The sequence below is a fragment of the Myodes glareolus genome, chromosome 1 (genome assembly GCF_982192425.1).
Source record: "Myodes glareolus chromosome 1, mMyoGla1.1, whole genome shotgun sequence".
Lineage (NCBI taxonomy): Eukaryota > Metazoa > Chordata > Mammalia > Rodentia > Cricetidae > Myodes > Myodes glareolus.
The window spans coordinates 121,688,048-121,702,323 of NC_142026.1; the positions used below are offsets into that span (position 1 = coordinate 121,688,048).

At 42.7% G+C, this 14,276-nt stretch overlaps 1 protein-coding gene across 7 annotated transcripts in view; it reads left to right on the forward strand.

Annotated features, from left to right (window-relative positions):
• Nucleotides 1-14,276, forward strand: part of Utrn (utrophin) — a 504,577-nt gene that overhangs the window by 174,545 nt on the left and 315,756 nt on the right. For all 7 annotated transcript variants that reach the window (XM_087911817.1, XM_087911819.1, XM_087911818.1 and 4 more), the window contains 4 exons: nucleotides 5,417-5,530; nucleotides 6,319-6,474; nucleotides 11,157-11,327; nucleotides 13,305-13,484. In XM_087911817.1, coding sequence (XP_087767943.1) covers nucleotides 5,417-5,530; nucleotides 6,319-6,474; nucleotides 11,157-11,327; nucleotides 13,305-13,484 — 621 coding nt within the window. The remainder of the gene's footprint in view (nucleotides 1-5,416; nucleotides 5,531-6,318; nucleotides 6,475-11,156; nucleotides 11,328-13,304; nucleotides 13,485-14,276) is intronic.

The following is a 14,276-nucleotide window of genomic DNA, read 5'->3' on the forward strand; positions in this document are numbered from 1 at the left end:
AAGGGACAGACGTCTATCTGTGGTACCTATTAGCATAGCAAAGTGCATGCTGGCCTCCAGGCTCCCTCAGCATCACAAGCACCTGCTGTGTACTTCAGAGTCCATGCTAGAACTCTAGCATCTTAGCATCCTAGCCCTTCTCGCCCCTCTCCTTACTCTAAACTCCCTCTGGCTCAGGAGCTTCCCTTCCCCCACCACTCATTCTCCTTACAACACTGCTGTTTCAGCTAGGCTTTTTGTTTGTTTGGTTTGGTTTTGGTCCATTCTCTCTCTTCCTCTCTCTGCTCCCTCCCTCCACTCTCCCACTCAGTCTACTTACTATCCTTTCTCCACTCTGGACTCTTCCAGATGCCTCTGGCTATTATGTCTCTCGTCGCTCATAAAAACCTCCTGCTTACCCATACTATGAAGTGGTCGTGTTGTCAGCTTATACATCTGGTGCTGAAATCCGGGGGGAGCACAAATGGATCCTTTTCTTCCAACCCAAACCAAACTGCTGGTTCGACTCTGCTAAGACATGGATCCTTAGTTTCTGCTGACTTCTGTTGCGCACCATAGTCGACTCAAATTCTGGAGTCCACCTGCCTCTTCGGCTACTTGTCTCTCCTCTGACTTCCCACGTGCTCTCAGCACCCCCTGGAGCTTAGTGGAATCCTCCTTCTGGATGAGTTCCTGCTTTCAACCCTTCCCCCTCCTTTTCTAATCTCTTCCTCCTTAGTCTCAGAGACTCCATGTCTTACTACAGAGGGCCTCAGTACCGCTCAGTTTATAGCCATGGATGATACATAGGTTTCTGAATGCTCACAGATCTTAGCAACTTCTCCCACCAAACAAATTATCCCCAAATCGCCCATCTTTAAACTTTCTCTGCTCCTTAAAAACCTTCCTTCAACCGTACCATGGAGTTGCCCTGTTGCCGGTTTATACAGACTTTCCAATGGTGGATAGAGTGCTGAGCCTAGAGAATGAATCCCAGTCCTCAGAAAAAGCCTTTCCTGAATATAGCACCTTTAGAGGTCGAGTTAATGTTTGCAATCTGCTTTCTATTGATATGTTATCTTCCTCTCTTCAGCCCTGAGATGTTTGTAAGAGGAATTCTCTGTGTTTGTCATAGTTGCCTCTGATTTTCGTGGCACTTGGTGACACTTCCTTTGTCTTTACCGCTGATTCCTTTTGTACAGGCTAAAGATAGACTGCTATGCTTTTCATGGTGCTAAGCACAAATGTGGGCTGAGATTCCTCTGTTCTGCTTGACAACAGAAATGGTCATTTGTAGTTTTACAGACTGTCATTCCGTTCCCGGCAGCAAGACATTTTAAAAAGCACGAAACAGGCATTTTTTTTTTGTTATTGATTTTACTGATAGGATTTACTTATGAATCATGAGGACAAAATAAAATCCAAGGAGACTCGTTTCTCTCAGTTCCTTTTTCTCTCATCCCCGGTAGTAATATCTTGGCTATTACTGGGACTGTGATATATTTTGATTTCCGTACTCAAGACCCTACAGTGTGGAATTTACCTGAAGCATTCCCAGCCTGTCCCCAAGTGCACACAAAACCTAGTGTGCCTCCTGAGTCTGCGGACACCGCTTGCAGCTCTTCCCTCCATGCACAGGCCCTGCCACTGCCTCCTGCTCAGCAATTCCTTCACTCTTTTCATTCCCTTCCCACTTCTCATCTCTCACCTTGGAAATTCATCTTCCCACCGATGCCAGAGACTTGTGCACGGGGTCCGGTTATCTTCACCGGAGTAAAATCCTCATCCTTATCACTTAGTCCTCCTCGCTCCTTCCTGTCTAGCGTGTCTCTCTCCCCACTGTGAGCAACATCAGGCTGGCAGAGTGTCATGTGTCCCAAAGGACCACCCTGGACCACTGCCTTCTTCTAGACATGTCATGCACCTGCTGGCACAGTGTGCATGTCGCCTCCCCCTGGCTGATTCTCTACGAGCAAACTCTACTAGGAGTCTTCAGTGCTGCTCAGCACCAAAGCACAGCCTGAAGATTACTCACACTTCCAAAGTTGTACTGTGTCCTCCCTCCCATCTGCACCCCGTGGAGCTTTATCTTTGCTTAGGACTCTTTGTTTCTCCTTCCTCCCAGAGAAGGAGCTCCCTGAAGACAGGACTCTACAGGGTGCCCAGCAAGTAAGAGGATGTGAATGAGGATATAAATGGCAGAGATCTGAATGAACGGCTCCGTAGGTGGGTCGGACCCACACTGCCCCCCCTTGAGTGAGCTTGGATCATATAGTCTAACACCCACTCATCCCCGATGTCAGCGCAGCTGTCTGCGCATTCCTCTTCCTTCAGTTGCTCAGATTCACTCAGCCAACCGATGTGTTCCGCCTAAGACCGCAGGAAGTACACGCTGGGCCTCTGCCAGTGAAGAAACAGGCTTTAAAATTATTATTTTGGAAGTATTTCAGAATGAAAATAAGGAAGAATAACATCCTTATTTAGCTCATTTAACTTGTCTAGAGAACATAAACCTGATAGAATGATTAAAATATTGTCCCAGCCATCATTTTTATTCCGTCCAAGGGCAATTCCACACCCTGGATTTAGGGACAGGGGCTTAGATAAGTTGATGAGGTGGCATCATCATTCTTTGCCCTCATCTCTGTGGCACAGTATTGTTTTATGACAGTGTTTTGAGCAGGTTTTTCTATCTGTTGAAACCCCAGGTAGTGTTTGCTACAGGCTCTGGAATGCCTCAGAACTGAGCGAAGTAGGAAGCCCTTGCTTTTAAATTACTGCATATTCTTCTTCCACAGCTGCTTTTTGCTGTGTCGTGGAGTAGAATTTAACGGCGTAAAAATCAGTAGACATTCCGGCTGGTGGGGAAGCAGAGAGAGAGGAATGCCAAGAATGTAGCTGTCGTCAAGTGTGAAGGGCTGCTGTGTACTGTGGAGTCAGTCTCAGGCTCCCAGGCCCAGAGTTTCCAAGCTTTAAAATGCTTCTAGCTCCAGCTTGGGAGTGACAGGGTAAGGTGTGGAGCTGGTTCCTTGACCCCGCATTCCTTCTCTATGACCCTGAACCAGGGTGTTGCCCACTGAAGAGGTTTCTGCAGGGATGGTCAGTGTTTGTAAAGTTCTGGCCACCCCAAAGGAGAATCTTTGATGTTTGAGGTTCCTCCAATTTCATTTTTCCTTGAATAATATTGAATAAAACTGGGAATGAGAAATGGTTACTGTCTTAGGCCAGGACTTATTGTTAAATATTTTTTATTTGCAGACATTTATAATTAGAAATTTACTAGTAATATGTATGTGTGTGTCTCTGTGAAGGAGAGACACACACAGAGAAAAACAGAAAGACAGAGACAAAGAGAATGTGTGTGTGCTCCTGAGACTGCATGTGAAAACCAGAGGCTTGGTGATTGCCTCTGGACTATTTTTGAAACATGGTATCCCTCTGGAACCCGGTGCTCCCAGATCCAGTGGTTCTAGCTTGCCAGCAGGTCTCAGGAATTCACCTGTTTCCCCAGCATTTGGAAAACACGTACTTCTCATGATCCTTTGCTTTTTAAGTGGCCTCTGCAGTTCAAATCCAGGTCCCCATCCTTACCAGGCAAGGACTTTATGAACTGAATCATCTTCCAAACTCTAAGAGGAACTTAAATTCATTTGTTAGAAGGAAAGTTCTCCAAAGAACTGCGTGTACATGTGTATGTGGGATTTCATGTGTTTGTTCATGGACAGAGGCCAAGAGACCTTTATTCACTCCTGGAGATTAGAAACATACATGCTTTAGCTGTGTGAGTTTTAAGTGGAGAGAGAAATTGTATTGTTCTTGGAGCTTTTTCCTGTTCTTTGTGACTGAGCTGAGGGCCCTTGGGGCAGGGGGATGCTGAGAACAGAGCCCTGTTTCTTATCTGCTGAGATATCTCCCCAGCCCCACTTTCACTTTTATTAGGATCTATTGATTTACACAATGGGTGTCATTATGACAGTTTCAGGAAAGCAGTGTCACTGGTTTATGAATTTTAATTGGAAAAGTCCTAAAACACAACAAGAAACCCAATCTAAACCAACCAACTAACCAACCAAGTCAAAACCATGTGCCCAATGGAAAATTATATTTCTCTGTCAGATTTCCAAGTAGAAGAAAGTTAGGAAGAGCAGCCGGTAGGAGACTGGAAAAGCTAAACTTTGAATTATTCTGTTGGCTTTTTGTTGGTCTATTTTTTTAACGGATATTGTGAACATAATAAAGGAAAATTTAATATTTATGGTGATCAAGTCCTATAGTTAAATTAACAATCAATTAAGCAATATTTGAGAGGGGAAGGTTATTTTGAGGTAATTACTGAGAATATTGGGGTTTTGGTGAATCTAAATCTTATGACTGATGTATCTAAGAACAAACAAGTTTAACCCAAAAGAAGCATGGAACAAATGCACATTGGGAAAAACCCAAACCCATTTTAGACGGTGTCTTATAAGTTTAGCAACTGCATGGAAAGTTCCATCTTTATGATTCATTCCAACTTCATAATAATAATAATAATAGTTTTGGAGTATTCTAGAAATATTAAGTGATTTGTGTTGTTTCCAGAGTCTGTGGATCAGAATGGTTTGTGCCTTTCCTGGTTATATTGCCCTAAAAAAGTCACTAAAAAGGACAGTGTAATCACCACAGGACGAGGGAGACACATGGTAGCCACTTTTGAATTTCATCATCCAGGTTGATTTTATTTCCAGGAGTAAACAAGAAAGAACTGAGGAGAGTTCAAAGAGACATCCCAGAGAAATTTGCAAGGTTAACCAAGGGAGGCGTTGGGGGAAAATGGCTAAGGCTTCAGTATTGAAGTTCAAGTGGGCCTAACATTGTCTTCGATACAGCCACAGCTATGCCGTGTCCTCTCTGAAGTCTGCTTTTTCCAGGAAATGTTGGCCTTCTCTTTGTTCTTAGCAACTTTGAACTGTTGAAAGATCTGAAGTAGGCAGTGACTAGTTGTTTTCAATGAAGGAGTCATCTCACAGAAGAATGAAAAGTCGGAGATTGCATTTCCTTTATGAGGCTGTGTATATACTCCTACTTCAATAGTTAGCCTTAGAGAACAATTGCTCTAGGTCAGTTGAAAACAAAAGATTTTTTTTCCAGTTGATTATAACTAGAATACTATTTTTTTCTTGTAATTTGAATCTTAGTCCTAAATAACGCTTGCCTTTAAACAAAAATAGTTCATCCCAGAGTGTTTGGAGGCTTGTGGAATTATTACTGAGCTGTCATTTTAAAGATTTATTTTCCAAGTTGGGAGACTCAAAAAAGGAAATGAAATAAATGACAATGATGCTATGGAAGTTTAGAGAAGCTGCATTTTTTTTTTTCCGGATGGCAGTAGATCTTGAGATGTAGTGGGTTGAATGTCACTGAATAATATCCCCCTCTGCTATTGTGTTCGATTCAGGCTGACTCAGAAGTCATTGAGAAGTGGATGGGTGCTGTGAAGGAGTTCCTAATGAAAGAGCAGTCTGCCCAAGGAGACGCGGCTGGTCTACAGCGGCAGCTTGACCAATGTGCTGTGAGTTCTGCTGGTCTGGCACTCCTATTCAAATAAATAACGTTTTCTTCTTGTTCTTTGTCGTTTGGAGTTATTAAAATTGTAAGAATGGCGCATATGAAGTCTAGATAACGTGTCCTTTATCATAAAGCTTTTATTTTGGCTTTATAGCCAATAAAAGACAGACAGATAGCTGACATTTTATGGCCGGCCGTGGTTATAGAACTGGTGACGAGAACAGAAGCCAATTTATTTCCTCGGAAGCTGCCCTTCTGTTACAGCGATGATCTTAATGTAAAGATTACCACGAGTGTGCTGCTGCCATTGTGCCACCTGATGAGCCTTTTATGAGAAGGAGTCTAACAAATGAAACCTGCTGGTCTCATTATATGCGGTTTATGCTTGATGAGGTCATCGGGCATTTCTAAACCTGTGGTTCTCAGCCTTCCCAATTCTACCTTTAATCTAGCTCTTCTTGTTGTGGTCCCCGACCATAGAATTATTTCATTGCTGCTTCCTAGCTGGACTAAGTTTGCTACTGTCCTAAATCATAATGCAACCCGCAGGTTGAGAACCACTGCTCTAAATTAATTAAAAGTCGTGTTTCCCAGTGAAATTCAAGTATTTCTATCTTTTTTAGCAAGTGGCTATCTTAAATTTCTGAAGCGAGGTATCTCTCAAGTGGTTGAGACTTCTGATTCCCAGGCAGTATGACCTTGAAGTAGCTTCAGGATCCGGGCAGATAGATGTGAATCTGATATCCGCTTACATGGGAGTAGACTCAACATGGGCTTCTTTCCTATATTTAGACATTTGCAAATGAAATCGAAACGATTGAATCATCTCTCAAAAACATGAGAGAAGTAGAGACTGATCTTCAAAACTGTCCAGTCACCGGAGTGAAGTCTTGGATTCATACACGACTCGGAGACTACCAAGCTCAGCTGGAGAAATTCAGCAAAGAGGTGAGCTTCTCGCCTTCACTAGGACAGGGGACACGAAAAGTAAAATTAAAGATAGTGGCCTAGGACATTTACAGGAAAACACAAAACACACATAAAAGTGGTGTGAGCACATAAGCATGTACACGCACACTACTTTATATATCTGTGTACACACATATGCATATTTATATACATATATAACATATATGTGTATGTATATATGTATATACATATGTGTATGTATACACACATATATTAAAGTTAAAGAAGAATATTGCTTGCTCAGTGGGATTCAGGACCTTTACTTTTCTTATTTAAATACAACTCCACACATTCACTTATGATACTTGTCTTTGCCTTGAGGACGTTTGAGTGTGGTATCTACTAATTATAGCTATTAATCTTTTAGGCAGCCGATATTCATTCATCAGCTGCAGTTTAGTATTTTGTTAATTAGCGTCTGTGGCCAGGCGTCTTTGGGTGCTCTGGGACACAGCAATGACCAGGCTTTTCTTCCTCTTGAGAAGGTTGCATTCGGAGAGGGCAGCCAAGAGGTAAGAGAAGGTGGTTATTGTTTTGAATAGGTTGCCAAGAACATGTAGTAGGGGGAGTTTCCAGTCCTAAAGCTCAGCTGTGGTGTGGGCGTGGTGTGTTTATTGAGGACCCAAGGCCCCGCAGCTTGTGAATGAATGCAGTTAGTGACATGGAAAGTAGGAACAGCCATGGTCGGAAGGTGACGAAAGGCACTCAGTGGGTGCAAACACGCTGGATTTCATTTTACAAATGATGTCAACTAGTTTGAGAGGTTTTTCTAACATTTACTAACTTTGTTATTAACGTGTGTTTGAACGTGTGGGTGCATATGCCAAGGATGCGTGGAGAGGTAAGGAATAACTAGTGTGTGCCAGTTCTTTTATGCCACAGTGTGTGGGTCTAGGTGATTGAACTGAGTTCACCAGGCATGGCTGCTCGTGCCTTTACCTCTGAGCTATCTCACTGGCCAAAGTTTGAGGGTTTTGAACAGGGATGTGACATGTAGCAGACTTTTTAGGATCTCTTCAACTTTCAGGTAGATGATCTGCTTTGGAAAGCTAAGTAAGGAAGCAGGGACCGCACTTACGTCATTGCAGACTCGAAAAGAGAGGTTGCCTTTGAGGTCATGAGGCATGCCATGTGCGGCCTGTCTTGGAAAAAGGCAGGGCTTGGGTAGAGGATAATGCATGATGGAAAAACAACGGTCAAGGGTGACTCAGGAGATTGACAAAGGGTCGACACTGGGTTGTGGTACTTTCTATTTGAATGTAAGAACTCAGGAGATGACACTTCTGGAGGCAACTGAAGTGATTAGTCCCCTTTTGGGAGAATCAAGGCCGAGGTGATTCCACACGTGCAAATGACAGTTTTTTTTCTCTTTGTGAAATTGTAGCTTTTCGGGTTTTAGTCCTCTTGGGGCTTGGGAATCAGAAGAAAGTGAGTAACGGAAGTGGATAAAGCCAGGGGTATGTGATGCCTTGGGCCGGATTAGCTCAGTTGAAAATCGAGCTTTAACTTTGACTAGGTTACCCTGAGAAAAGTACATTCCCAGGGATGGTGGGGACAAAAATGATACTGCACAGTGGAGGAGGGAATGGGAAGTAAGGAAGGGATTGATCAATTGAGTACGATCAATTTTGAGAAATCACTTTCTTTGGGGAGTGGGCAGAGCCAAAAACATAGGGTAGGACCTGGAGTTGGAAGGTGGACGATTTTTTTTTTTAAATCACTTAGTAGTGAGAAATAGTACAGGGTGCTTTCTGCCGAAGAGAACAACTTCCCTTAGAATGTGTGATGCAAACAATTTGAGTAAGTTGGAAAGTGAGGCCTGCTTACAGGAGTAGGGACTGAGGACCACTTCCGAGGGATGTCCCGGAGACCTCTGCGTACTGCCGTGCAAGGAGAGCCTGTCAGTGTTGTGAAGGCCCACACAGCAGGTTGTCTCTGTCTTCTCAGACACGTTAGGAATAATGGTGGTGGAGATGTAGCTGAGTGAATGACAGCGGTAAAAAAAAGAGGAGAAAATGAGAAATTCTATCATACTCCTCAGACCATGTTGGACTACTGTTTCTATTGGGAAGTCTTATGGTGGCATCGCTTGATGTTTTGTTTTTGTTTGGGTCCAACTTTTTCATTCTGAACATGTTTACATGTGGATAAAAATTAAATTTGTCAATGGCTAGTGTTGTATGACATTTTCTCTTTATCTGTGAAAATGTGCTTTAGAGAGGAAGTTGAAATTATCCTATGTTACAGTACGGTCTATTATTACACAGTCAAAATGCCGTTACCAAACTTAAGAAAGTAACCTCTTTATGAAATTATTGAATACACTAGCCAAATCTGTATTTCTGTATCTGTGCCATCATCTATAAGTGGCTGGGGTTTTGTCTAAGTAAACAGGGGATGTGGTTCTTAAGTGACATTGAGGAACAAGCAGCTCTCTGGCATCCATCTGTCTATTTACCCCCTATCTCCCTGCATCCATCCATTCATCCGTCTATCCTTCATCCTTCATCATCTTTATCCATCATCTATCGTTATTATCTATGATCTGTCATAGATACCCACCCGTCCATCATCTATCTATTATCTATTATCTGTCATAGACATCCATCCATCCATCCATCATCCATCCCCATTCATCTGCACCCGTTTGCTCCCCCACTCATTCATCACGGTATGAAATCTGCTGTGCATTCCATTTGATGTGAACTATGGAAAGAAAATTTAGGAGTCTTTAGCAAGAAGTAACTACATGTTGTACGAATGTCTAGACAATTTTTATCAGTCGCTAGTAAAAATATTAAATGTATCGAAGAAGTTTTTATGGTAGTTAGCAAAAATAGGTATGTCTGGGGCTGGAGAAATAGTTCCGCCGTTTAAAGCACCTCCAGCTCTGGCAGAGGACCCTGGTTCCATTACCAGCACTGGCACAATAGCTAATAACAGTCTGTACTCCAGTTCCAGGCTCTTGGTGCCCTCTTCTGGTTTCCATGGGGACACACAGGCCACATAAGTGTATGTATAGACAAAACATCCCTTCATATAAAATAAAAAGAAATGTCTAAAAAAACATGCCAAACAAAAAAAACACACAGGAATGTGTCTCCCCTATGTTATCATGAAAGAAGTTGTTACTGTGCTAAACTACAGAGTGTATAGGTATGATTTTGTGGGTTTATTTTCAACATTTCTATGGTCCTATTAAGATGTTAGAATTGACAGCTATTCAGAAAATACAAACAACAAAATCCTTCTGGAAGTGGGCCCAAAGTCTCCTCCATTTATGTGGTTCTATTACACACACACGCACACACACATGCACACGTACACACACACTCTATATAGGTACATAGATTTAGTAAGAACTGTCTAAGTGAAAGTGCTGACTATCCACTGTGGGAGCGGCGCTGCTTGACTTCTTGATAGAGCAACAGCACGGAGGGGAGGTGGGCCCGGCACAAAAGTTGCCTGTCTATTTTCAGACCTATACCCCTGTTGGAGGGAGGGAACAGGAAAGCCACTAACTGTTCCTTAACCCACACTCTTATTCCTGTCCTGGCTTCTGGTTACTGTCACACAGCCCTGGTGAGGCGGCCTCCACGGTGACACGTAATTTGAGCAGGCGGTTGGACGTGGCAGGGCGAGGCTGTGCTCTTCCTGCGCTCCAGGATCAGCTCTTCCTGCTGAAGTCGGTTTGTGGTTAGTGGGGGGGACTTGGAAAATATTCCCAGACTTCTCTGAGGAAACTCACAAAGTTACTGAACCGCTATTTTAAAACGCAATCTTCTACTTTCTTCAAATTTGTTATGTGCCTTGGTATTTTGTCTGTCTGTCTGTGTGTTGTGTGTAGAGTGTCAGATCCCCTGGAACTAGAGTTAAAGTTACAGACAGTTGGGAGCTGCTGTGTGGGTGCGGGGAATTGAACCCACATCCTCTAGAAGAGCAGCCAGTGTTCTTAACTGCTGAACCATCTCTCCAGCCTGCGTCTTCTCCTTTCTAACCAACATTTTGTAGGATAATATCCTATGGACACCTTTCATAATAGTTCTCCTCACCCAATTTTCCCTTTATTTTTGAGAGCAGGCTTCTTTCTGTAGACAAGGCTGGCCCCTGGTTCACAGAGTTGCACCTGCCTCTGCCTCGCAAGTGCTGGGATTAAAGGACTATGCAGCCGTGCTCAGCTCCGTCCTTATTTTAAGATGTGAGGACACAATGGGAATTCTGCTTCCTGTCTTTCTTTTTTAAAAATCAGCTGGTGTGTGTGCCTTTATTGCTACAGGTTAATTTCCTACATGTGGAATTAAAGGCTCATAAATCAAGTTGGAATGGAAACAGAAGCCACCTCCCTGCAGCTTTCCCTGTGCTGGAAAGTGCCGAGCAGGGTACCAGGGAGAACAAACACCAACTGTGAGCCCTGCTTTCAGAGTTCCAGCAGATATTTATTTTCAGGCTCGGTTCCCATCAAAAATGTTTTCCAGAACTCATTGTAGTTTCATAATTTCTTACATTCCATAGCATCAGCACAGGACGTCTAAAAAGTTTTACTTGAACATTAAAGCATAAAACTGGAAATTTATTGCAGTGTCTTTAAATATTAAAGGGTAGAACTTGGCAGTTAGTGTGTTAAAATCTATGTACTGAGCACAATGGCTTTTCCTTTCTAGATTGCTATTCAAAAGAGTAAGTTGTCTGATAATCAGGAAAAAGCCACGAACTTGAAAAAGGACTTGGCCGAGATGCAAGAGTGGATGGCTCAGGCTGAAGAGGAGTACCTGGAGAGGGATTTTGAGTACAAATCCCCGGAAGAACTGGAGAGCGCTGTGGAGGAAATGAAGGTGAGGCCCTCTACCCCGCCCAGTGCCTCTTCCTGCTAATCAGTCTGCCCACGGTACCGCACGGAACCACATAGGCACAGAACCCCGCGGACCAGTCTGCTCACAGTAGGATTGTCAGTTCAGAAGAATGAGACAAGCAGAAGAGCAGGTGTGGTGATTCCAGTTGGGAAAGGAGGCTGACGCCAGGTCCACTGGTTCAAGTCCACCCCAGAGTCGATGCCATGAGGTCCCTGGGGACAGGCGTGCAGGGTATAGCCTTGGGGAGCCACACAGGACTTCAGACTGTCCAAGGAGGGCTGTGCCGAGAAGCTGTAGCTTTTCTTTTTTATCATAGTAAACACCTAGAATATAAATTTACCATTTTAGTATTTTTCTCAGTGTATATTTAGGGATGGTAATTATAGTCACGGGGGCATACAGCTTCTATCACTGTTTCCTGGAAGCATAATTTTTGGTAAGGAGCAAAAGAGACTTCTTCACAACTTAGTTGGTGGTCATCCTGGTTCTACTGCATTTGATTTCAGTCAGTACTGGGTGCACACAAGAACCCCAGAATGCCCTATGAGCAGGAGGCAGGGCTACAGAGTCAGTATTGGGGGCACATGGGAACCCCAAAACATTTTTAGAGCAGGAAGCAGGGGTTATAGAGTCAGTTTTGGGGCCACCCTGGAACCTCAGAGTGTCTTTAGAGTAGGAGGCAGGGGGTATACAAAGAAGATAAGGTGAGGATAAGTTGAAGTCAGGCTGTGGTTCCAGAAACTTCCGTTCCTGTGGCAGTAGTTGTTCTTATATAATGAAAGAACTGGGCCTCAGTGCCACATTGTCTCCACTGCTCTTCAAACAAGAATCACCCTTCTTTTTCCCAAATACCAAGTAACATTGTATATTACCGCACAGCTAACGCACTCAAAAGTGTATCTAGGGCAACATTTTCTATGCAGATAATTTTTAAAAGGAGGTTTTACGTGACACTCATGCATGCTATCTCTGCGTCAGTACACATGAAAAGAGACTTTAGCTGTGTAAGGCACTGCACTATTTTTTTTAAAGTAGCTCTTCTTGAATTTCTTTATATTTTTAGGACAGGCAATATTTTAAAGGAAGTCTCCTATATAAAGCATAACCACCGTGTTTATCTCTCACATGGCTAGAATTGTAGTTTGATGCTGTTCTTAAAAGTCATTATAGTTAAGAGCTGGGAAAGATGAGATTAAAATCTTTGATTGGGCAGCACTCTATTTATTTTTATTCTTCAAAACAGCCATTAGGAATTTAAAAGCGACTGCACTTAATTACTTTCCCCTCACGCTGGGGAAGCTGAAATCCATTAAGCAGTAAAGCGAGCTAAGAGGGAACTCGAATGGCCGCTGCTGCAGGTGGATTGTCTTGCATATGAGATTAAGCACCTTGAGCACAGAGGGAAAGCCAGGAGGCAGCTATTTTTGGATCAGGATGTCCAGTGGAACTTCATCATCTTTGATGTGCTGTTCATTATTGGAAGGATGGATATACCTATGTATAGAAAAAAAAAGTGCTTTTTTTTCTATACAAGGATTTGTGAAACATTCTAGTGGATGCCTCTGCCACAGTATCCTGCCGTTTTTGAGGGTGTTTATTTATTTCAGTTTAATGTGTTCAGACCTCCAGTGGTCAGTTAAAATGAGTTCATTTAGAATCTTACTCTGTGCCCAGAATTTGAAAATCTTTCTTGTCAGTAAACACTGTTGAAGATAGTTTGCCTGTGAACTCTGGTGTTGCCAAATGAAAATGTGGTGGGAACGGGGCATACACATTGGAAACTAGAGGGGTGAGATTTTATGCTTAGCATTCTTCTTTCAGAGAAACTCAGGCTGTATCATTCGCTAAGTAACGTTCTGCTCAGGCAGATAGAAGAATTTGGGTGTTTTAGTTTTGCATCAGTTATTACTATTGTATAAAAAGAGAGCCGCGTTTCAAGTTGCCTTTTTCTGGGGACAGAGAGCAAAAGAGGACGTGCTGCAGAAGGAGGTGAGGGTGAAGATTCTGAAGGACAGCATCCAGCTGCTGGCCACCAAGGTGCCCTCTGGTGGCCAGGAGTTGACATCGGAGTTCAATATGGTGCTGGAGAGCTACCAACTTCTCTGTAATAGAATTCGTGGAAAGTGCCACACACTAGAGGTATGAGATTCCCTCCCTCCTGTGAATGCGAATTTCCCTATCTTATTAAAAAAATAAAATTCCGTTATTTTGTCAAACCTTGGATTATTCAAGTAATTTTTATGGATGAGGTAGATTAAAAAAGAAGAAAGATTTTTTTTAAAGGATAATAAGGTCTGTCTCTGTTTCTTTCTTAGAAAATTTATTTGCAATAGTTTATCCCCTTCAGATTTTGATATTTTTATGTGTTCACCCATGTTCTCATGTTATGAAGGGGCCAAAGAGGCTGTTTTAATCCTCAACATCTCAACCATTTTATAAGAATCTATCCTGGTTTTTTTTTTTAAAAAGCCTAGTTAATTACACAGATAGGAATTCAAATTTTTATTTTGAGTAGTGTCTAAAGTTTACTGGAGGGAAAAAGAACTTAGATATGTTCATTTTTCTTTGTATTTTTGGTAAATATCGTTTCCCATTAGATGGAAGATATAGATTGTTCTTTTGGAATATTTTAATGAAGTGGTCTCTCATTTTAATGACTTCAAAAAAATATCTGGTTGAAAGATATGAAGCATACCCCGAGACTAGTGATTGTTTCGTGGCGATTTCTTCAGGCATGATAACGGCAGTGGAAGAATTTTAACTAACTTTACTCATTCCTTAGTGGTTACCTGTCACCTATGTTACTGAGTGATTGTTTTTGAGGCAGGGTCTTCCCAGGTAGCCCTAGCGGGTCTGGAATTCACTGTGTTGATCAGGCCGACCTTACATTGGCAGTGGTTATTTCTCCTTCTGCCACCCAAGGGCTGGGAT